Source organism: Eretmochelys imbricata, chromosome 3 (genome assembly GCF_965152235.1).
Source record: "Eretmochelys imbricata isolate rEreImb1 chromosome 3, rEreImb1.hap1, whole genome shotgun sequence".
NCBI lineage: Eukaryota > Metazoa > Chordata > Testudines > Cheloniidae > Eretmochelys > Eretmochelys imbricata.
In genome coordinates this window covers 140117254-140143139 of record NC_135574.1, presented here as the reverse complement: position 1 = coordinate 140143139, position 25886 = coordinate 140117254, and the positions used below count along the sequence as shown (strand labels likewise).

General features: G+C 39.3%; 1 protein-coding gene across 1 annotated transcript in view; it reads left to right on the top strand.

The window, feature by feature from the left end:
• Window positions 1-25886, top strand: part of AKT3 (AKT serine/threonine kinase 3) — a 256937-nt gene that overhangs the window by 112451 nt on the left and 118600 nt on the right. Inside the window, exon 3 of the mRNA XM_077811875.1 lies at window positions 13747-13872. Within this exon, the coding sequence (XP_077668001.1) occupies window positions 13747-13872 (126 nt within the window). The remainder of the gene's footprint in view (window positions 1-13746; window positions 13873-25886) is intronic.

The window sequence follows — 25886 nt, the reverse complement described above, 5'->3', positions numbered from 1 at the left end:
TTGTGGCAGTGACTTCCAGAGAATAAATATGGTCTGTCTAAAATGTGTTTTCTTTTTGTGTTTTTAAAAACTTCTTGTCTTTCATTTTCAGTAAAAAGAAAAGGAGTACTTGTGGCACCTTAGAGACTAACCAATGTATTTGAGCATAAGTCCCTCTTGCTCTTATCCTCTCCTTTTTGGTCTCACCTGTTATCCTTTATCTTCTCTATACTGTTTGTTATTTTGTACGTCATTATAATATTCCTTCTTCTTCATCTCATCCGTAATTTAAATAGTCCTGATCCATTCATTCTTTCTTCATTTGGAAGTCTCTTGATTCCTTTGTCTGGTCTCTGAATCCCCTCTACTACTTTTACATCTTTTTGAGAAAGTTTGACCAGAACTAACGTAGTATTCCAAATGAAGGCATAGATGTATCTGTATACAATAGCATTGTAATGTTTCAGTATTACTTTACATCCTGTTCTTTATGTACCCTAATATTTTGTTTCCATTTCCTCAAAGGCACACATTGAGCAGAAGATTTCATTGAGCAGTCCAGAATAGTTATAGTTAATTTCAGACTCAGGACTGTTTGAGTTCTGCAAATTATTCCTTTTGATGTGAATTACTTTGCATTTCTCCACCTTAGATTTCATCTGTTGTCTTTCTGCCCATTTTATAAACTTGTTATGGTCCTCTGAAATTCCTCATATTCTAGACAAACATAAATAATTTTTCCACCTCATATTTTTTTGGGTCATGAATTTATTTATTAATCAAAACTGTTCCTAATATAGAATCTTGTGGCACCCCCATATTGAAAATTGACTATATAATCCTATTCTGTTTCCTTTCTTTCAGCTAGTTTCTAATCCATCCAATTCCACGGCACTTTACCTCTTTTTTCCTCCCCCTCCCTTCCCAGAACTACCAAGTTTCCTTAGTAACTCTTTCTGAAAGCTTTTAGTAAGTTCAAATAAATAGTCAGCTAATTGTTTTTTTATTCATTATTTTGTTGAGGTACTCGAAGAATTCCAATAGTTAAGATAGGCATGTTATTTAGAAGCAGTACTGGTTTGTCTTTCTCATGTAGATTGATCTAATATGCTTTCTAATTCTGTTTTTAATTATGGCTTTGAACAGTTTTCCTGGTAGTGAAGTAAGAATTACTGGCCTGCAATTCCCTGAATCACCCTTAGCCCCTTTTTTAAATCATAAGTATGAAATTTGCCACCCTCTAATCGGACAGTAGAACGTGATTTTAATAAAAGATTGCATATTTTTGTTCAACCACTTCATTCTTAAATGTCTTTAGAAATCTTGTCTACATACTGTCCGTGTTTGCTCTTTCTCACTTTGTTCCAGTATTTGATCTTTAGACACCACGATCACTGACAATACCTTGTCTTTGTTACCTGAAAAGTGATCGTTCACAGAAGGTTTCTCCTCACTATCTTCTGTAATGAAGACTGGTGCAAAGAAATCGTTTAGTTTCTCTACAATACTCTAATTCTGAGTTGCAGCCTTTCTGTTCTTGTGTCTAGCAGATGGACTGATTCTCTCATGTTGTTCGCCTTAATTTATTTTTGTTTATATGTGTTTGGTTATTTGCTCCTCAAAAATCTGTTTTAGCCCTCCAAATGTCTACCTTACATTTTGCGAGCCTTGGTTTATGTTCCTTTCCAGGTTTGGATTTCCATTTTCTGAAAGATACTGTTTGACTTGAATAATTTCTGAACCTTGCCATTCAACCAGAGTTTGTTATTTTAAAATAATTCTGATATCCCTTCTTCCTTTTTCGTTTAGCTGTGTGCATTTCTTTTGTGACTCTGTTATGGAACAGTATTCTTTAATATCATCCAGGTAGAAAATAAGGGTTTTAATTTCCCCACTTTTTCTTAGGATCTCTTTAATTGGTTTCTTTCTTTTTTTAAATTGCCCTTTCTTAAGCTTAATGTCACCATGGAAGTTTTTGGTACGGTTCCTCCCCGAGGATGGTTAAACTTAATTATTTTGTGATTATTTTTATCTAGTGGCTGAATTATACTTGTTTCTTGAACAAGCTTTTTTGTGTAGCATAGGGTTATAATGAGACTAGCCTGACCTCATGTGTTCTAGAACCAGCTGTTTCAAGAAGCAATATATGAAAGTGTCAAGAAATTACTTCTCTAAACTTTGTCATATTTTGATATTTGACTATCTTGAGTTGAAGATAAAACCTTGAAGTGGACACTACTTCATTTTTTTGTGGGGGAGGAGGGAGGGAGGCAGTTGTTTTGCAGTGTATTAGATTGGTATGCTAGGCCAGTATATTAAGCCCAGGCAGTTTTGTTGCTAATTACACACAACTTCTCTGGAGTATCAGATATTCAGATCCATTTTATGAATATGGTAGAGAGAATAACAACTGTAAAACAAAGCAGTGTGCATGTAAGTGACTGTTAGCGTGTATTTCAGAAGGGATAAATGCTCACCATATGGTACAATTACTGTGTCCAAGTTTTCAAATTAGCTTCTCTCATCCTCCTTATTACTGTCTTTAAAAAGAGAGGGGGGGAAAAACCCAACATGATTTATCTACTCTGCAGCAGAACTCTTGACGCAAAACAGCAGCCCAGTTCTGTCCAGTTTTTTTTCCTTAGCATAATAGAGGCTGTCGGACTTTTTTATACTAATTACTGTGTGAGCCTCAGATGAACCCCCTTCAATTCACAGGGCTTTGTTAAGGGAGGAGCTGTCAATGTGTCTGCCCGTTTGCAGCTGTGCTGTGGCTTTAGCTTGCTTAACATTATGCTGCTTTTTAGACTTGACAGAAGGGATTTTTTTTATTAAGGCAAAGCAGCCTTGTAGCGAAATGGTTTAAGCAGCTGCATTGTGGGGAAGCACAAAGAAGTTATTATTGTGTCTGTTTAGGGGGGGTAGGCTGGAGGGGGGAGATATTCGGCTGCTGTTGATGCCGATTGTTGACTTGCCATCTGCCAGATAGGGAGAAGAAAAAAATGACAGCTCCAGCAGGGTGTTCAAGAGGTTGTTTGGAGAGACGCATAAACATGTGCAGATGTCGAACTGAATAATGGCAAGAACTTGAGACGGTTTATGATGCTGCTGTTGTGTGTGCATATACAGAATGAGTGTATTTGGAGGTTTGGTTGGGGGGAGGGTACATACTAATTGTCATTGTTCCCCACCTCCTTCTTTAGTTTTGTTAATTAGTTCGGGAGTTTAATATTTCCCCTTCCTCCATTGTTGTTTTCTAAAAGGAACCTTTCTGAGAGAGAAATTAAGTTTTCTTTGCTATTTTTAAGCTTTTGGTAAATTTAGTACTTATGGAAATAGAGTAATAAAATTATTTTGATCCCAAGAAATGTGTAGACAGGCACTAGGTAAGCTCTCTTATGTAGCTTTGTTCAAGTATCTCAAGAGTGATATGTTGCACACCCTTGCTATCGCAACTTGGGCCTTTCCTGGGCAGAAAATGCCAGTTAAAAATTGTTTAAAATTATATAAAACTAGACAAATAAGCACTAAGGGCTAGTGTTAGATTAGCAGACTAATTTTCTCTTGCAACTTGATCACATTTTGAATGCTTCTCCAGTGGTGAAAGGCTGGTCCACTCCTGAAGAGCGTCAGCTAACTTTTTTTCATATTTTCCTGTGTATTGACAGTTGCATATAAACCAGATTTTAAACCACAGACTTCAATCATACTTTCTCCCCTCCCCCCTAGTATCCCCTTTTGGGGGGATTGTTTTGTTTGTTATGAATTTCCAGGTTCGCTGGAAAGAAGTAAAAATGAAAATTTTTGACAAGAAAAGGGGTACAGACATATGGAGAAGGACTAAAGCTGTCCCAAAAGGGTTAAGTGTAAATTTAATTTTTTCCTATTTGTCAGGTGATCTCTTACTTTAGATTATGAAAGTGGAAAGTTAAATCCACAGGCTTTCCCCTCTTAAATATTAAGAATACGTTTAGAGAGACAAGGTGGGTGAGGTAATAACTTTTATTGGACCTTATTCTTTTGTTAAGAGAGACAAACTTTTGAGCTTACACAGAATAATTTTTCAGGTCTGTGTAAGCTTCAAAGCTTGTCTCTTTAAGCAGCAGAAGTAAGTCCAATAAAAGTCAGACTTGACACACCTTTTCACTCTCATATATTGGGACCAACACAGCTACAACTACACTGCATAGAAGAGTTAAGTTTACTGTTCTGGTAGTTGGGTTATTTTGATGGGATAAAGATATTGCCTTAAGAATGGTAAATGGAAATAGTAGTTTGAAGTGCTCCATGGCTGTTTCCGTGTACTTCTCTTCTAACTTTTTTACATCAGGATATAACAAAGATTTTTGGTTAGTCACTGAATCACTTGAATATTATGTGAACGAGCTTAGCAGAAATCTTATTCTGTGTCTTTATAGGAAAAAAGAAAGATGTCAGTCTTAAATCTGGAAAAGACATTTTCTTCAAGATTACTGAACTAAGAAAACAAACTGATGAGAGCATTTAATGTCTTCTTTTTTAGTCCTTGGAATCAGCATTTCAGTCGTCTTGGCATAATTTGGAATTATTATTTCAGTTGGAGTTTAACTGAGAATTCAGGTGTGACTGCCTCCCACCAAGTAGTGCTTTCTACATCTGTGTCCTGGCAGAGGTCAGTAGTTTTGCAAATGGTGAGTCACCTTCTTTTTGTTAGCTGGGTTGGCATTTCTTCTTCATGGATTTATTCCATGTTCTTCTGTGTTCTACAGTGCCAGAAAGATCATATTTCAGAGTAGCAGCCGTGTTAGTCTGTATTCGCAAAAAGAAAAGGAGTACTTGTTGCACCTTAGAGACTAACCAATTTATCTGAGCATAAGCTTTCGCGAGCTACAGCTCACTTCATCGGATGCATGTAGTGGAAAATATAGTAGGAAGATTTTATATTTTAGAAGGATCATGGTTGTTCAAACTGGTCTTCCATTGGTTGGTGAAGTCATATTTGAGGGCAGAATTTTGCACTAAAACTTTGTAGTATGCAAGTATACAATTATGGAATTTGTGAGAACAGACATAGGAAGTGGAGAGTACACTAGGCTTATTACTGAAATGGAATATAAATTTGCTCATCTCAAGAGAAACAAGAAATATAATCAGGGTGATTTAGATATTACAGTTATAGACAATAAAGACCAGGTTGCTCTAGGCAGCAATACATTATTCTTTATCCATCAAGAATTTCCAATAATAGAAATATATATTTCAAGATAACTGTTTTAAGATATATTTCCTCGAGACTGTCAGCAGGTGAGTTGATTCAAAGACCTGCTTTTTCATCTGAAATGAGTTGAAAGATGTGTACCTACACTCCCATATTGATGATTAGTCACAAATTGTGCTGGATAAGATTATGAACTTGCTTTTAAAAATTCAGGCTACAATTATGAAGAGTTAGAGACATCCTGGCCAGATTCAGAACTGACCTTTTCTATGTCCAATTTGAGCTATCAGGAAGAAAATCTTGCCACTTTAAACATTTACTGTTATAGGATCAGGACCCAAATTTGTACTTGAACCTGTAAACACGTTTGCAAGTGAGCAATTTCACACATTTGAATAGTGCCATTGAATTTGATTGGGTTACATGTCATCTGAAGTGTTCAAGAGTGAAAGGGAAATAAGAGTAATGTTTAAATTGGCAAGATGATTTTGTGCATGCTCATGTTGAGGAGATGCATTATGTAACCTGTGTGTGCAAATCCTTGACTTGCAATGGCACGTTAGTAGTTTTGTGAGAGTATGTTAGGTGCACATTTAAGCAAATGCATTTTTAAAAACTGAGTCCAGACCTGCTAAGTTAGAGACTGATATTACAGTTGTATAGGGCAATCTCTCGCTTTTCTTGTTGAATATTTATTCTTAATATTTTCCCATATTTTTATATTTAAAAAAATATTGAGAGTTTAATGCAACAGGAAGGAAAGATTTGAACGATGACTAGAATCCATAATAGTACTAAATTTACAGGTGATAGGACAGAGATTCAGTCCAGTAATTTAAAATGGGGAAGACATATGTTTAGAATTAGCAAAAAGATCAGCAAGGGAATTCATTGGATATGGTACTTAGCTAAAGGGGTTTTGCCTTTTTGTTACAAGCCTTCTGAGAACAAGAATTACTATTAAGTAATTTTCTTTTTAAAAAAGTCAGCTAAAATACTAGGACACAAAGGTGTATAAGGCCATAAGAATTGCCACATTGGATCAGACTCAGAGTTAGGCTTGGAAGTATTAAATTTTTATTGGTCAATGTTTCTCTCACCACACAAACAGATGAAAAAATATTTCCATGGATAATAATTGGAAATTACGCATAGGCAAAATAAAGAAATTGCTTACTAGGGTTTAACTTAAGGATATTTACTTTGTATATTTTGACATGATGTTGACTGTTTTAATGGTTATAAAGCTTTAACTTTTTGAATCTCAACATTCACTGTCATATATAATTATTGGTTTGTGGTGTTGTAGTTGTGTTGGTCCCAGGGTATCAGAAAGACAAGGTAGGTGAGGTAATATCTTTTATTGGTCTAACTTCTGTTGGTGGAAAGTACAAACTTTTGAGCTACACAGCGTTCTTCATGTCTAGGGACACTCTGTTTCCTTCCCCACTCTGCTTCTTCATTACTGTCTACTGTTACCTTGGTTGCTTCTCTTCAGGGTGTTCCCCTCCTGTAGAATGGCAACATGGGGCTTTGTGCATACCTTTATAGACATTAGGCCTTAGTACAATCCTCTTCAGCAGGTGCATCTTGAGGCACAGTGGTCCTGCAGTCTGTGGTGCAGCATGGTTCCTAGGGTTGTCAGGTGTCCAGTTTTCGACCGGAAAGTTGGGTGGAAAAGGGGACCTGGCAATGTCCGGTCACTGCGGCCTGTGGGTAAGGAGGGAGAGGAGTGGCAATCTGTTGCCCAGCCCTGAAGAGGCAGTTCCTGAGGCAGCATGCACGCACTGGCTTGGGCGGCCCCTTTGAGGAGCACAGTTTGCGATCAAAGACAGTGTGTGGGGGCCCATGGCGAGTGGGGTAAGGAGCTCCCAGCAGGCATGGAATGTTCCCCAGGAGGGAATGAACACCAGCTGCCCTGGCAGCCAGCGCTTCCTCTGGCCGCCCTCTCAGGCAGCTCTGAGGTGGGAAGGGCTCGGGTGGGGAAGGGGTCTGCTGGGCAGGCAGTGCAAGGGGAGGCACTGTGCAGGATGGCCACATCCTATCTCACCAGCAGGGCTGCTGGCTGCTCCCATGCAGCCACAGCATTCTTCTGACCTGCGCTCCCAGGCAGCATGCTGGAGTTACGGTTTGTATGTCCCTTGGCTGCTCATGCTGGTGTTGCTCAGGGTTTAGAAAGGTGCTGGTGGGACCAGAATCTGCTTGTTAGGCCTCCGCTTAAAGCAAAGAGGCCAAATTCAGACCTGTAATAAGAAGAGGGCCTGAGACTGTTAACACATAGGGATGGATACTCTGTTAATGCCAGGCCTGAATTTATTTCTCTGTGATTCTTATGTTGCAGTTCAAGTGTGGACGGATGTACATTAAAGCAGCAGAGGGCTTGGCAGACTTCGTAATGAGGAGTCAGGGAAGCTGTGAGCAATGGGAAATAGGGGAGAGGAGTGAGCAGAGGGTGGGGACTTGGGGACAGGGGCGGGGACTTGGAGGAAGAGGAGAGGTGGGGGCGGGGCGGGTGTCTGATTTTCAGAAATTAGGAGGTTGGCAACCCTAGTGGCTCCTTGCACTGTCTTCCTCAGTGAGTAGTGCTTGTGAGACACCCACACAGAATGCACATAGAAAGCATTGCTCAAAGAAAGAAAGATTACTTTACAAAAACTGGAGTTCTTCAAAATGTGTCATCCCTATTTGTATACCACCACCCACCCTCCTTCCCCTCAGCTTCAGATCCTTTCCTAAAGTGACTTGTTTTAGAGAAGGAACTGGAGAGGCGGTTTGTCTGTGTTGCCCCTTATGCCCTCGATCCAAAGCAAGAGGAGATGCAGGAGCAGACCCATGCACACTGCTAATGAAAAATCTTCCATTCCCAGGCATACAGAGTGCATGTTTACCCACAGTGCTATACGTACAGGGACCATACATCTCAAAGAACTCCAATTACTGTAAGGTAAATAGCCTTTCTTTATTGTTTTGAAGACTGTTTGCCTGGCATGGCAATCTACAAAAGAGCTTGGAAAATTTACTAGTTTTCTACCAGTTGGAGGATTAATCTTCTAGCTAAAATAGAGCAAGAGGCTCAAGAAACCCTGGCAAGGCAAAGGTTTAAAGTAATGACCATCGGGAGTAAGAAGCCATTTGGCTCCTATCTTACTCTGGCTGGCCATAGGGGGTGGAATGTCCTGGCGAAGGAGGGTCCTACTCCTGTTTACGCTCCCCTGTTCATTTCAAAGATGTCTGGCATCTTGCAGATCCTGTATAGTCTTCTACCAGATAAACTGGGTGGGGGGCATTCTAGCTAGAGGTACGTACAAAAGATGAGGGTATGGGAACCCCATTAGTGAGGTCCAGGAACAGTGCCCCTGGTAAGAAGCCCAGCTCTCCTACTCACTTCCAGCTACTGGGAAATGTGCTGCGACTTCAACTAGAGTGCTGTTACTGGATTTTCCTGGGTGACTCAGTCAACCTCTTAATTTTGATCTCTGTCCATGTCCTATTGGAAAGAAGATGATTTCTGCCTTTTCCTCCCTTTTCCGCTTCCTGGTTGTTGCAAGGGGGAGGAAGGTCTCTCACAAGGTTCTTGACAGTTTCTGCCCATAGGTTCTGAACAGCAGTAGTAAAACTGATCAGTCTTGTTAATTACACTGTGATAGTACTTTGTTAAGCTGGGAGGAACATTAGGTGAACTGGAATGGTCTGTAGCCTCAGAAAGACAACATTCCCTCAGTTTACATTCAGTTCTCATTTATCTTCACTCCCAGGCTAGAAACTTCTTAAGGAAGGCTTCAGTACTGCATAAATAGATGGCAATATATGCTCTTCACACTTAATAAGGAAAACTTCCCACTGGTGAATAGACAGTTGAATTTTTCAAGTCTTAATATAGATGTACTCAAAATGTCATTTAGTATTAGCAGTGGCTTCTTGGAAACATGCATTTTTATTTAAATATGGGCTGCCTTACTATATAAAAGAGAGAGGATAGGATCTAAACATTTATTGCCAAAATTTGGCTCTCCTTAAAGTAAATTTGTGTGTGTGCGTGCATCTATAATACTCCATTATATTAAACAGCATACACTTGATGCTAAGGGAAGATATACTTTTCATTTCTTTTAATCTCAGTTTTTTTACAGTTGCTTTAGATTACGTTGCAATTTCCATATGTTATGAAATCACAACAGGTAAATATTTACTAAAACCATTGTAAATTTAATAACTGTCATCTTAGGTAAAAAGTCACTTCTGATGCTTCTTATGTTGTGTTAGGTAACACTGCCCTCAGAGGGCCATGGTAAGTAAATTCAATTTAAAAACAAAAAGCAGGATTTTTGATGTCTTGCTTGACCTGGCATCTCTCATGATCTTGCTTCATTTTAATAACTTGTATATGAATATGCTTTAGCCTTGGTTTCTTTTAAACAGTTTTTGTTTGCCCCATTTTCCTAGTCTTTGCTGTAAAGGTACATTGTTATTTTTGTCCCTCCATTTGTTTATCTGGACACGAGAGAGATAGTTGTCTATTTTAAAACAGAAAACATGTACATTTCTCCTTTAAAAATAAAAAAAATAGTACAACTTGCTCTGTCCCGTTTCCCCACCCCTTCCTGGTACCCTGCCAAACAAATAAAAAATCCCAAACAATCCCTCACCCCACAATGTTCTTTCTTTTAAAACCATTTTGATAAATTGATAAGGAAATATCTGAGGCAGATTTTTGGTGTTCTCTGCTTACTGTTTTTTTTTTTTTTTTTTTTTTTTTTTTTTAATTCTCACTTGTGTCTGTGTGGCAGCTGTTGCTCCTTTCTGGGAAGCAAGTTATTGAACTCAAAGGCTTCCTTCCGTTGCCTGTCAGCTCTGTATCTTAAAAATGTTTTCCTGACATCTCCAGAAGCCCTTTTCATATTCAAAATTATCAAACTCTGTTAAATAAAATAGGTTAAATTATCTGTTGCATAGATGACCAATTTGTCTTAATAATTACTGTGATTCATCAGCAATAAAATTAGTTGGGTATTTTTGAATTAGTAATTCTCAAAAGGAGGGCTGAATTCTCATTTTCTTAAGATTACAAATGGATGTTAATAGTAAAAAGAACAATAAAGTGTTCGGTGAAGTCTGTGTTTGAAGACATAGTTAGAGACCCGAGGTAAATTTAAAGACATAACTGACTTTAAGAAATTCATTTTATGTGCGCATGAGCAAACTGAAGACTCTTGTCTGGTACCACAGAAATCTCCTCCCACCACAGCTCTTTAGCAAAGTATCAAAATTACAAGCATTACATCACTACAACAAACTCCTTATCAGAAAAAAAAAATCTGAAGGCAAGTCATGTTGCTATCTGTTTGGAAATGGCCGTATAAAGAAATGGCAGTATAAACCCCCTTTCATTGGTGTTGCACGTAATGCATTGGCAATAACAACCAAAGAATGTCAGGTGAAGAGCAATTCAGAACTTCATTCTCATGACCCTGTGGGTACGTGTATGTAGCAATTAAGCACCTGTGGGCTGGCCTGGGTCAGCTCATAGGGCTTGGGCTGCGGGGCTGTAAAATTGCTGTGTAGACATTCGGGCTTAGGCTGCAGCCTGAACCTTTGGACCCCACAAGCGTGGAGGGTCCCACAGCCTGGGCTCCAGCCTAAGCCCAAATGTCTACACAGCTGTCTTCTATTCTGTTGTTGACGTACTCAGTATTACCATATTCCTTGTATAGCTACCTCAACATTTTTTTTTCTTTTTTTTTTTTTTTTTTTGCTTTGTCAAAGATCCAGACTTTTATTTTCATGTGAATCAGAATTTCGGTTGCCATATCAATTCCCAATTTTGGGGAACGCCCTGGGAAGTATTGCTAGAGGAGCAAAGAAGTTGAAGCTGACTCCAGGGTTACAGAATTTTCCTTGTATGTGAAAGTGCCATTATTCTGTAATAGCATTAAATACTTTGACCAGAGTTAAAAAGATGCATGAATAACTTGGTTTACTTCAGTGCAATGAGTAAAATTATACAGCTCTTCCAAGTCTAGTAAGCAGATTCTAGGAGAACATGTTTTTCAATTTAGAAGGGCGTAAATTTAAGCTAAATAATAATTTAGCTTAAATTAACCCAGCAGGAAGCTGGGTACAAACTGAATAATTCTCTATAGGAAAACTACTGCTATTTTAACTACCTCAAAGACTGTACTTCATTAAATTGTCAGGCCATCTTTTCTGCTGGTTGGTCCATGTGGACTTTTCTTTTCTCACAAAATCCTTTACTTTAATCTTAACACTTGAATATACAAACTTTTAAATGTAAGGCTTTTGCAGTTCTTTTATGTTTAAGGTACTTGGTAAACATATGTTCTATTCTGAAAATATAGTCTTACTATGACTTCAAATTTAGTATTAGCTGCTTCTTTAGAAATGTAGTAGACTTTAAATGATGTTTACATATGCACATATTTTTATTGCTGAAAAACATAAAAATTTAAAGTTGAAATGCTGATAGGTCATTTGGAAGTCAGAGAGTTGTCCTCTGTTACAAATATCGTGAGATATGTAATGTATGAGTGTTTGTTTCTTATGGTGAGAATTTTTGGCTTCATGTGAACACTGATCACTTTTAAGAAACATAGACCAAAAGCTGTTTTTAATCTTAAAACAACTGGATTATGCAGAAGGGAGCATAATTATTTTTATAAGGGAGCATTTTATAAATTAAGCAGAGGAAAATGAGTGTATCTTGATAACTATTAAGCTATTTCAGCAATTAAGTGAAATGTTAACCAGTATGTTGTTTGTTTTATTCTTCAGATTTCTGAAGTGCAAGTGTGGGCATCCATCCATTTTTATGGGCATGGTAGCTATACGTTAAAAATTACAATATAAACAAAAAACTGCCCATAAGTATATTCACCTAAACCCACTCCATTTTCAATAGCCTTTATCCAGGCCAGTTTTGTTACAGCAATATTGATCATTTCAAGAGAAGGCATATTCTTCAATGTATCTGTTTGCAAAAATTATATTAACTTCTTTTTGTGAGGGAAACAACATCCTGAAAAAGCAAATTTGGGTGTGATTCATATATAAGAACCAGGCAAAGTTAATGTATTTTAAAGAAAGACATCCATGGTGCAAGAGACCTGAGAAGTGGTGCTGTATTGTATATTCCTTTTGGAATGACATGTTCTGCATCTGGCTATCATTGTGGGCTACTACTATATTGGGGCTGAAACGTAAGGCAAAACCATGCTGTTTAGCACTAGTGTATGTAAGTAACATGGGAATTGATCTAAGTGTATTCATTAAACTCTTTAAAGACCCAGATATAGAAGTGTTGCAGGAGGTTTTGTTCATAGTAGACAACACATCATTACTGGTTGATTACTACTTATTTGTGAATTATTTGGATGAAGACATTGTCTTTATTCCTGAAATATCATTGCATAAATCATCTAGATAAAACATTTCTCCAGAACTCATCATAAAAAGTTTTGAAACCAGTCACTTTTCTGATTTCAAAGTTTTTGATTCAGACCATTTTGATTTACTGGAGAAGATTGGTTTCCCATATTTTAATCTAGTAATGCATGTAAATAGCTTGCATTAGTAATTTTTCAGAAGATAGAAGTTCATTCCACAACACCATCTGCTTGGCATATTAGTTTCACTATTTTCTTACCAATACTTTTGTGAAGGAGCATTTCAGTAGTCAGTGAAGTTCTTGAAATTGCATTATGAACAAACTGATGTACTTACTTGTTGATTGTCTCCTTTAATATCACAACTGTATGTGTTAGATTTTGCTTACTTCTCTGGCTGTATCAAGTGCACATCTAACTGGTTAACCGAAAGATCTTGAAATTGATTTACATTCTTTGTGGAAAATTTTCGGCATGCATCAGTGGAAGAAGGTGGTAATATGATTTAGTGGTTGACGGCTTGTAGTTTACACTACTTCTAGTAAACAGTGCATCTGTCTAGTTAATTTTAAACTGCATTTGATTATCTTTTCCAAGCACGTGTTAAATTTAAAAGCAGTTTTTAACAGCTCTTTGACCTCAATAAGATTTTACACAGTATATGTATTTTGTTCTGTTCGTGTATGAAATTGGACAATTTTCTGAGCCTCTGTTTTATTCTTATTCTTAAATTGGATTTTGCATTGGGTCTTTGCATGGTAGATAAGTTCTGGGAAGCTAATTTGTAATCAACAATGCTCACAAGAGAGAAGGTCCGTTTTTACCTCCTTTGCCCTGGATTTTACCATAATGTAATAAACAGTGCATGCTGTTTCTTTATTATTCATTTCACTTTGGGAACAGTATCTAGGATGTCAGTGTTTTTAAAATAATGTATGTGATCTAAGTGTAAGGTTTTGCTTTGCCCACAACTCTGTGTGTATTGTTGAATAAATCTCTGGAGACATAAGGTGCAATTAATTATAAAAGTGTGACTTTTTTTCTTTTAAATGAAGAAAATTGTTCAAACAAATGCTGACACTGTTAATGTTGGGCACGGATACGGCGCTGTAACATCTCCTATCAAAGTCTTTCTTTTCTTTGATATTAATGTATATTTTTCTTATATAGGAGAATATATCAAAAATTGGCGGCCAAGATACTTCCTGTTGAAGACAGATGGTTCTTTCATAGGGTATAAGGAGAAGCCCCAAGATGTGGATCTACCATATCCCCTCAACAACTTTTCAGTGGCAAGTAAGTCTCTCTTCAGCATCTGTTATACCTACAGTATTTAAATCACTATAAACCTGTTTAATTCTTTGCACATAATTATATATATTACTAATATTAAATATATTTACTGTATTAAAATATTTTAGATCCCATGGTAGTGTGCTTATATAAAGAGGGAGGGACAGACATTATCACTCAATATAAAATGTTAACTCTTAGCATATTGATAAATACCTACTACATTACACTTTATATGTGTAATTTAAAAATTCACTGTCAAACCTAAGTTTGATGCTGTGAGTCAAGGTTGTTCTGCTGTGGTTGAAGTCAAACTCTAAACAACACCTTGGAAATACCACTAAAGTTTTACCAAATATTAGGTTTTGAAGCTTTTCCAATGAAATTTTCTTCATTATCTGTAACCTTAACTAACAACAACAAATTAGACAAGCGACTGTAATAAGATGTACATTTGTGGGAAAAGGTTACCTATACGAAGACACTCCCACTCTTTTCCTTTCCCCAGTAATACCTATAAAATCACTTGAAAACTCGAAGTAATTAGAAAATTATCCGGACTGTCAAATGGCACAAAATCAAGCTAAAGGATTAGTCTCTTGGATAATCAGGTAATCAGCTCTCCACATGGGGTAATCAGTAGTTCCAAGCAATCAAACAATTTACATGTATTAGCAAGTCTGTGAAGTATGCATCCGGTGGATAAAATGGAGCCATCTTGATTTCCAGGTTTTTATAGAACTTGTTTAAAAGGTAACCTTTCAGATTCAGTTCGTCCCCAGAAGGTGGGGACAGTAGAAAGGTGTTTCCAAATGAAGACATATGGCCTATGGTGTTTGCCACAAAAATGAAAGTACTTGAGGGACTAAACTGAATAAAGATATTGTGTGGACAAAGGCTGGGATTTTCAAAGGAGCCTCAGGGAGTTAGACACTCAAGTCCTGTTGCAAGTTAGCTTGAAAAATAATATAACTAAGCCTTGTCATTTGTAGATCTATAAGAATTAGAGTTTGGACAGAATTTTCAAAGGAGCATACAGGAGTTAGGCACCCAAATCTTCTTAGGTTTTTTTGAAAATCTCATTCATATTCTACACCCTTTGTGAAGGAGTGTTCTGCCCTGTTAAGAGACAACCAGGAACTCTCAACCAAAACAGCCTGGGTATATTTAAGGAGGCTGTCTGCTCAGCCCTAAGGCTTGGCCTGTTTGAACAGAAACAGGAAGCTGAACAGTAGAGAGAGGACTAAAAGCCATCCAGGTTGCAAGGGGTGATGAACTCTCTCCAGTTCCAGAAGAGTAGCCTGACCAGGCTCAGAGGCCTCGTTTTTGGACTTAATTAAGTTTGGGATCTCTGAACCAGGGTACTGAGTTTAGGGCCCTTGAACTATTTTTCCAAGTACTCCTTCTATGCTGGTTTATTGAAGGAGACGTATTTATTTTTATTTGTTTGTTTTGGCTCCTCATTGCATCAGTCTGTGAATGTGAACTTACTGACGCCCAAAGACAAGGCAACCTGTAGTACCGCACTTGGTCGCAACAGGGCATTTTGAGACTGGTATGATATGATGCAATACACAGCCTATGCGTTAACTCATGCTAATGCAAGGAATTTATATAGATTGCAATACATCATATAGTATCTGTAGTTCAGGTAGGGGAGCAGTGAAGGGAGATCCTGTGGCCAAGTTTCAGAAAGAATGGCTATGGGGACAGTAGAAGGGTTAGAGAGTAGCATTTAATTGTTACATTAAAGAGAGGGTTAAGAAGTTATATATTGCAGAAAAAATGCCTCTTGATATTTGATTTGAAAAGTGTGTAGGGAGGTTACTTCATGTGGGAGCAATCTGTAAAAGAAACTTCCTACTACTCTGGAGAGATAAGGATAGTAAATAGAAAGAAGCCTAGTATCAAAGGAACATGGAGAATACAGTAGAAGTTCTGTTTGGTAATTGTAGTTGCAGTAGTTCATTTGAGGACCTTGGAACTAGGGTAAAAGACTTCGTACTGGATTCTGATATACACAAGTAACCACTGAAGAATTCTAAGAACATGGGTGAGGAAAATAAGGTGTTACCTTTTGGACACACTTAGGTTTAGTGTCTTGGATTTCCATTAACATCTAAAGGGTAGAAATTGCAGTATTGTACATGAGAAGAAAGAAGATGACATATTGATATCTTGGCGATGTGACATGATGGTGGACAAGCCATGAAGGAAGTCCTGGTATTGTAAAACCTGTTTTGTGCCTCTCATCAAATGTCAGGGCAGCAATTTATGCTGCTTCTGTAAGGAGGTAGTAGGGCTATCAGAATCATTGTATTCAATGCAAGGGTCTCCTTGGTCTTCCTTGCCAGAGCTGGAACGGAGATAGACAGGAGAAGCCCTGCTGGTTCTCTAGTGGAGAAGCTGCCAGCACCTCCTCACTGTATTCATGAAAGGATCTAGCTTTCAGACAAAATAAAAGCCTGAACAAATTCTGGCCAACCTGCAAGCAAAGCAGACTTCCTTACAGTCCACACAGCATTTCTCCACTTCCCCTTAGTTGTGAAGGGAAGGCAGCCAGAACCACCAGAAGACATTATGGACAGTGGTAAGTGGCCTCATGGTCCACTTTCTTTATCATTTACTAATGTTCCTCTCCTCCACGCATTCATGCCTCACACGTTCTCCATGCTCTTCCAAATACAGATTTTCCCTTGCAGCAAACTTTTCAGGGGTTTATTGCAGATTTTTTTTGGCCAGAGACTTGTTCCCTTTGGGATGTGCCTCAACCCTCAGTGACTGCTGCCTTCTGTCTGCAGCTTCAAAAGTGCTAGAGCTCTGGCACTTCCATTCCTGGGTTATCTTGTGACTTGGCCTTCTAGACCCTTACTCTCAAGAGACTCCTCTGGAACATCTAGCAAGAGGTGGTTGTTTTGAGCCAAAGGGACTCCCATCTCTCCCTGGCTGAAGAGACTGAGTATGGCAGAGAGGCTTTTTCTCACCTGCTTCAAAGTGGTGCAGTATAGCTGGATCCTTGCCCAAAGAAGTTTGGCCTTTACTGTATTATTTTCCTTGTGAAGGAGTGCTTGGGGGAACAGGTCTGGGCTTGATTTAAAATACCTAGATAGATATTTAAGGAAGTCAAAAATTCATTATGGAGACGCTCAAGTTAACTTTAGCAGCCATCAACAAAGGGGACTTCCTATACTCCATAGACCTGAGAGAAGCCTATGTTCATATGAAATACCTATTCAGTCAGCTCCCAGGCAAGTCTTACTTTACATAGGGGCACCAGTATTTTCAGTACTGCTTCTTACCATTTAGTTTGGTAACTGGATCCAGTGTGTATAGACCTACTTGTAGCTGCTCTGAGACAGGAGTGTGTGCCTGTTTTTAAATGATGTCATCAGAGTCCTGTGCAGAGGAAAGGCAGAAAAGGACATTTGGAGGACAGTACAATTTGTGGATTACTGTGGATTCATCAATTTCAGTTGTTTCCTCTGTGTGCTATTTTGAGTTCCACTAGAAAGAGGAAGTTTTCATTTCATCCAGACACTGGGCGCTTCCTAGGTGCAGCACCACTGATTCCCCCCCGCCCCCCTTGAGTTCATCAGGTATAACTCTGGGATCTGAATGTCATTTTATTGGCCCTAATTTTGTTCCCATTTAAACATGTCAGAAAAATTTCACTATTTCTTGTCTGTCAAAGTAGTTCTCAGCTAACATATCCTCAGAGATGTATTAAATCTCAAATTTTCACCTTCCTCTGTGACAAAATTGTCATCAGGACTAAAACCAGTCTTTGCATCCAAAGTAAATTCAGTATTTCATTTTGCACAGGAAATGATCATGCCCTCCTTTTGCCCCAAAACATCAGGTTTGAAAGGGAGACTTCAGTATATTCTCAGTGACACACAGGCTTTATTGATTTCATATTGAGCATTCCAAGCCCTTTAGAAAAAAATCAAAGGTTCTTTTTTGTCTTGTGCCATTCAGTATCAAAAGAAAAGAAGATGTTTAAGTTCTTCATATTAGGATGGATTCATCTGGCCATATCAGAATCTTAGAGTAAGGTCCTTAGCTCCATCATTTAATCTCAACGCCCATTTCCTTAGAGCTATGGTGACTTGTAGACCAAGTGTTCTTATGATCTGTAAGAGGAAATGTATGAAATTGCAACATAGCCCTTGTCGGCCACCTTCACCAAACTCTCTAAAAATTGGACATCCTATCTTCCACAGCTGCTGCCTTCAGATGAAGGGTGCTCTAGACCAGGGATCTCAAACTCGAATCACCACGAGGGCCACATGAGGATTAATATATTGGCCCATGGGCGCATCACTGACACCCCCCCGCCCCCACTCCGCCCCTTCCATAAGGCCCCGCCCCATCCCACCTCTTCCCACCCCTTCCCTGCACCTATTCCAACCCCTTCTCCAAATACCCACCCCTGCTCCGCCTCTTCTCCACCTCCTCCCCTGAGCGTGCAGCTCCCCGCTCCCTCCTGGAAAGAGCTAAGCTCCACCAAACAGCTCTTTGGCGGCTGGAAGCGCCTGGAGGGAGGGGGAGTGAAGGTAAGGGGTGCTTGGCGGCCCGCAGGAAATAACTCCGGGGGTGGGGGGCGCAGGGAGCTTGGCGGGCCACAGGAAATAACCTCGTGGGCCGCGTGTTTGAGGCCCCTGCTCTAGACAGTGGTTCCTTGGTGAGGAGAAATTCATAGCTAACAAATAGTTTGGTACTGGTTGTTTCTGCATTCCAATTTCTCAAGTTCAACCTTCTTAATACTTGCATTAAAATAATCTAAACATAGGAATGACCATACTGGATCAGACCAGTGGTCCAACTAGCCCAGTATCCTGTCTTCTTACAGTGGCCAATGCCAGATGCTTCAGAGTGAATGAACAGAACAGGGCAATCATCAAGTGATCCATCCCCTGTTCTCCAGTCCCAGCATCTGGCAGTCATAGGTCTGGGGACACTCAGACCGTCTTGGCTAATAGCCACTGGTGGACCTATTCGCCATGAATTTATCTAATGCTTTTTTGAACCGACTTATACTTTTGGCCTTCACAAAATCCTCTGGCAACCAGTTCCACTGGTTGACTGTGGGTTGTGTGAAGAAGTACTTTCTCATGTTTGATTGAAACCTGCTGTCTATTAATTTCATTAGGTGACCCCTAGTTCTTGTGTTATGTGAAGGGGTAAATAACACTTCCTTTTTCACTTTCTCCACAACATTCATTATTTTATAGATCTCTATCCTATCTCCCCTTAGTTGTCTTTTCTAAGTTGAAGAGTCCTAGTGTTTTAAATCTCTCCTCATATGGAAGCTATTCCATGCCCATAATCATTTTTGTTGTCCTTTTCTATACCTTTTCTTACCGTGGACCTTGATCTGATGGAGAATAGGACAATTTGTTTCTGACTGGACAGTCTCTATGTAAAAGAATAAATGAACACAAATCAGATGTCAAGAATTATAACATTCATAAACCAGTCGGAGAACACTTCAATCTCTCTGGTCACGCGATTACAGACATGAAAGTTGCGATATTACAACAAAAAAACTTCAAATCCAGACTCCAGCGAGAGACTGTTGAATTGGAATTCATTTGCAAATTGGATACAATTAACTTAGGCTTGAATAGAGACTGGGAGTGGCTAAGTCATTATGCAAGGTAACCTATTTCGCCTTGTTTTGTCTCCCCCTCCCTCCCCCCCCGACGTTCTTGTTAAACCCTGGATTTGTGCTGGAAATGGCCCACCTTGATTATCATACACATTGTAAGGAGAGTGATCACTTTAGATAAGCTATTACCAGCAGGAGAGTGGGGTGGGGGGAGGTATTTTTTCATGCTTTGTGTGTATAAAAAGATCTTCTACACTTTCCACAGTATGCATCTGATGAAGTGAGCTGTAGCTCACGAAAGCTTATGCTCAAATAAATTGGTTAGTCTCTAAGGTGCCACAAGTACTCCTTTTCTTTTTTCAGAAATTTTCCATTCTTCAAGTGGCAAGGCCCACAGATCTAACGCATATAGGGCCTAGGTTCTGTTGACTAATTACATTAGTTTGGAGTCCTATATGTGCTGTAGTGGGTTTTTAGATATGTATATTATAGCTCCTATAATGTGTAATAATTAGTTGTGGTCAGTGGTATTTTTCTGGCTGTGGAAAACATCTCAAACTGGTGGGCTGTTCAGATTGGAGTGGCTTCCCTTTCCTGCCAAGGATGGACAGATCTGCTTCTCCCTCCCTTGTGCCATACCGACTGAAGAACTGTTATCATGGATTTGTGGACTGTGATACTTGAAGAGAGGACATTTTTGGTAAACAAGATACGTTTTTCTTTTTTGGAGGGGAATCATTTGGATGATCTTAACATCGATTATTGTTGATTAAGACAGGTTTCAGAGTAGCAGCCGTGTTAGTCTGTATCTGCAAAAAGAAAAGGAGGACTTGTGGCACCTTAGAGACTAACAAATTTATTTGAGCATAAGCTTTCGTGAGCTACAGCTCACTTCATCGGATGCATTCAGTGGAGTGTCTTTAAGAATAGAGGAAGATACATTTTTGCCTAATAAAGAATCTAGTAATACATTTTAAGAAAAGAATGAATGTAAAATTCAGGGACATTTTTTAGTGTCTGAGAAACTTGAATCCTCTGCCATTGGTCTGTGGTTAAATAAATTAGAACTATTTCATAAAACAGATTTTATTTGCCTTACAGCCATCTACCAGAAACAGAAATATACTTGGAGAAAAAATGCATTATGTGGCTGCATAACATAAAAAGAAGTTTTGAGAGTTTGAGTGAGGATTAGGTAAACAGACTGCCCTCAGAGTAGCATCTGACATTAACCATAAACATAAAAATTACATGAAAGAGTTAAAATCATAATGCAAGTTGCTGTCACACAGTAAATTGGCAAAGGAATGTAATTTTTCTGTTCACTACTTTATTAGGGGAGGAGTTTGAATTAACCCCTCCCCCCCAAAAAAAGTCGAAAAAAGTGAATGAAAACAGCATCTAGATTTACAGCACCTGGTAAGCTTTAATAATCGGTCTAATGGCCTCTGATTGGAAAGTTCCTGAAATGCTGCAGGTTTGCAACCTCATGCAACGTATCATATTCATTCTTAATGAAAGTGGAGTAAGTTACTTCTCATAGATTCCTGCTTTACAGATGGACAGCGAGAGAATTGTTAATACCATTTTGGTCAAGTTCGCATTGACTGCAACATGTCATGTGATGGCTATTCATTGTTCTTGTGATGTGAGATGATAGTTTCAGTCCAGTTCTTATTGTCCATATGATAAAACGTTAGGATTGGCTGTAACTTGCATCTTTTTTTTAGTTGTCTAAGCAGAAAAGACAAAGTTTGAGGGCAGTCTCTTCAGGTGGAGACTCATACTCATTGGTGAAGTGGTGTTGGCAAGTTTGCAGTGCCATTATTTAAGCTGTACCTGTTCTGTGTTTAAAAAGATGATTTCAATCTCCAGGGCAACTTTCACAAACTCTCAGTTCTGTTCAGTACTATGTTAATGTGCATTAGGGAACTTTTAGTTCATACCAGGAGGATCTACACAGGCCAGTTAGTCCACAACCCGTTGGTGTGCTTTAAAAATCACGCTCCTTTAGTGCGCATTTGTCAAGGTTGATTCCTCATTCTGACACTTAGAGTGCAGAAGGTGGGGGCGCACCAGGATTCTAAAAATTAATACTGGCCACTCTAGGCTCGTATTAAACTCCCAAGGTTACAGTATCTCTCTGACCTTGAATGGGTAAATGCTGCCACCACACAAATGCAAAAAAACCCCTTTGAACCTAGGAAGGTGCACTTGGGAATTCCACCCTGTGGGGTACCCTCAAGCCCTTTCACCCCCCTTCTGGGGAAGAGCTGAGAAAGAAAAGAGTGGGAGTGTCCGGAGAGAGGGGACAGAGCGGACAAAAGGAAAGTTTTTTCCCAATTTAAAAAAGTTCTGGCCCTCCAGTTGGCTCTTTTGGTCAGGTGTTCACTCCTTTCCTTTTACCTATGGGTTTTTTTAACCCTTTACAGGTAAAGCAAGTTGAGAACAGCTGCTAACAGGGATTTTGTAGCTAACTGGCTAGCTGTGTGTCCATAAAAGGGAGCTACCCCCTACCCCTGCTTCATTTATCACAGCATTGTTGCACTGTGTAGACAAGCCCGTTGTTTCCAAGACCTGTTGGCACTCCTTCTGTGCTTTTATTCCCTATATCTTCCAAAATTTTCAAAAACACAGCAGTAAAATATTTTATCTGTAACCCTGCACAGTGAATGCTTTCTATCTACAGTATGGTGACTGAAGGGAAATGCTGAGGGAGCAGAACCTGCATTTTTTAGTGCAAGGCCCTCATTTCTGACAAGGCGAGGTATATTTACATTGATAAGGCTTTGATTCATCAGACCTTTTTGGGCAGGAGTCTAAACAGTAATACCCTAAGTTTTGTTCATCATATTTTTTCTGTCACAGGACAAAGTATTTAAGTGGTGTTACTTTTCTCAGGATGATTTAGAGGAAACATGGTGGTCTGCTTAAAATGGCTTGAAGTTAGCTTAAACCTCTCCCCTCTGTCCCACAGCTACAGTATTTAGTTTAAAAATTTAAAGACAGTGGGGAGACACATCTAAATCCTTCTGTCACAGTGTTCAGGGTGCAATCCAGACCAGTGAGCGGTTGTCACCTCTTACCCTATAACTTTACCTGAGTTCCCCACAAAGCTTTGCTACTGTAACTTCCTGCCTGGAATGTTCAGTCAGCAACAAGCATGCAGGCCACACCGAGTGTCCGTGTACACTGGCAGCCCTGGTCTAGCAATTCCGACTCCACCAACCTGTCATCAGCCCTAGTTATTACAACCAGCAAGCCTGAGTTACAACCCCAGCACACTCCCAGTCCTGAATTTTCCCAAAACTATGTTCTCTTGAATGTCTATTCTTCTCTTGGACAGTTAAGAGAAATAATAACGTTCATTTGTTCCTCCAAAGACGCAAAAACACATCACAGTTTATAACCTTAACTGGGGTATACCCTTCCATTTAAACACAGTACTGAGTTGGTTTATATTAACTGTAAAACAAGTTTATTAGCACAAGAAGATAGGCTTTTAAGTGAATTCAAGTATGAGAGAACGTTAGAAAGGGTTATAAGCAAATAAAAGTTAAAGCATGCATCTAAAAGTCTAAAACTTGACCAAAGCCTGTACCTTACTAGATTAAGATGGTTTCTCACCAGTCATTGTGTTTCCCACACATGGCTGACTTTCCCTTAGTCAGGACCTTCCATGGAAGTACAAGATGCTGGCTTTCTTTGTCTTTCTAGGTGAAAGATCTTTGCCTAAGCAGGTTTCTCACCTGTATTCGATTTCCAGTGACTTCTGCCTGCTCTTGGTTAAAGGACCCATTTTTCTCAGCTTTGAAGAGTTCTGGCCTCTTTTGTCTGTCTAATGATGGATGTCAAAGATGTCTTCTGTCTTTTCTTATATTTTCCAAAGCTCAGTTACTTTAGTTCAAGAGACAGGATGACCTCATGCTGTCTTTTCCCTTCCTGTTGGCTTCCCATCCTCCTTTATGTAAATGGGGCTTTCATTGTTTTAATTCCACCTTGTTTAATTTACATAAGAGACAGATAAATAGCTTCCTTCTCTCCTGTCTGGGAGCGAACCTGTTTTTCCCTGTTTGGCCACAGACTTTAAAGCCTAATATCGTTAAGTATCCGTATTTCCTCATATCGTGTTAATCTGTACATTTCACCATGATATTAATCACCAGTGTGTCATTAGCTTTCAGAAAAGACCTCACTCTATATACTTTTATAATACAGTAATATTGTATACAATCAGTTGTTTCAGTTGCGTATCACTTGAGGTTCAGCCCCCTTCCCCTTTATAGACCAGTAAACCTTTGCAATGTATTCTTTGAAAAGTAAACTCAGATAAAACTCCTTAAAAATAAACTCCTCTCTCCTGCTGGGTGTAGAGGACATGCTGACTCCTCCCCCACTTTTTTGCTTGATAACTTTGTTTACCTGATATGTAAAATTGGACCTTCATTGTCTCTGCCTGATGATTAGGCTGGTCAGAGAAGCAAATAATCATTCCTTTATCTAGGGCAGACCTGTTTACCATCTCCTCCTGACATATTTGGATTAAACACACTTCGATAATAATTCCAGCATACATCCATAACTCTTAATACACAACATGTTCATACTGCACAAAAGAATATTGATGTTAAATTAGTTATTCGTTTTCAAATGATACCTCACAAGTTACATTGTGTACAAAGATTATTAGAACTGTGTGAAGGCTGTGAATACAAGGGTGCTTAAAGTCACACCCTCCTTTTAAGACTTCAGCAAAGGAGCTTTGGAGTTACAAGAAAAAAAAGGGGGTGGGCTGGCTACGTGCCCAGAAAAATTGCCCAGTTAGAAAGAAGTCCATATTAAATTTGTCAAATGTATGAAGAGGAATCCAGTAAACCTCCTAAATAAATATGGGGGATAGGAGTGGGGAAATCCTGTATCTGTAAATAAATATTATGAGATCTCATTTCAATAAACTATAAAGGAGAACTCAACCAAAACCTTGATAACTATAAATAGAGAAAAGAAAGTGTGACAAGGTTGGCTTAGCCCAAGAGATCACATCTGCCACTTAATTTTCTACTTCTTGGATACCTGCTGAATTCATGTACAGATCTGTATGTTTCAAACAACATCCCTTCACTTATGGTCTACTTTATTACACACACACAAGAAATATAGAAGTAGTGCTTCCCTTGAGCAGCAGGGAGTTCACAATGAGCACTCTAGTTGCGACGATGGGTTGGCTTTGTCTGGGCCAGTGGGGGAAAGAAAGCCATGGTGGTCCTGTAATGATTGCCTGCCCCCCATGCCCACCATCATGGGACACCAGCTTCCTTGTGATCTTGAAGATAGGGTACTTGGGGGAAGAAGGTCTTCCCAGCTGATGGACTGGACTGAAGGTTGCAGTAGAAGCCTATTGGACCATGTGCACTGAATGAGAGGGCTTATAAGCCCTTTCCTGTGCCCAGGGCACAGTTTTGCACCCAGGAACAACAGCTCCCTCCTTCCACTCCTTAGAATTAGAGCAGGACCAGGATTTTGGACCTTGCTGAAGGCATCATACCAGTTGACTTTTGAGGCTTGGAAGGAATTTTTCCCTTATTGCCAGATTGGCCTGGACCAGCTGGTTGATGGTTTTGTTTTGTTTTGCTTTCCCCTTAGCTGCTTGGGGAGGGTAGGAAGGTTAGGTTAAATTATAAACACTTCGGGACACTACACTTTGTTGTAGTGATGCTGTGTGCTGCATTGATCTCAAGATCAGGTAAAAAGCTGAGAAAGAGGATAGGAAGAATATGAGGGTCAGAAAGGAATACAAGAAGGAAGGGAAGACAGAGTAATCAGGCTTGGGTCTTCATTGGTGCAACGGTGATGGCCTGACATTTCAATATGTTGAACTTCAGGGCTCATGAACAAGGGACAGTCTTTAGAATGAAGCAGAGGCCTGTCTGCCTTTCCCTCAGAAGTCCGTTCCCCATTTGTTCCCTCCCCCAAATGTTCCTTTTTAAGGAGCCCAAAAGTGGGAGATGAATTATTATTCTATTCACTAATTAGGCTTAATTTTTGACACACCAGTTTTGTTTGCCATGTTGTCGTAGCTGTGTTGGTCCCAGGATATCAGAGAGAGAAAGTGAGTGAGGTAATATCTTTTATTGGGCCAGCTTCTGTTTGTGGAAGATACAAGCTTTCTGATTCCATTCTCCTCTTGTTTATCAGGCATGATTTCAACACAGTCCTTTGGCTGTATTCGTAGACCTTGTTTTTGGACTAATTTAGTCTCTGTCTGTATTTTGTACTTTTTCCTTTCAGCATTTGTTATTTTAGATGACTGTAACACTTTATAAGACTCTCACCTGCTTTTCCACAGTTGAGCTCACAACCGGACCTGCTAGGCCTCAGTTATTACAACAGGTTCAGTTCCCTGATT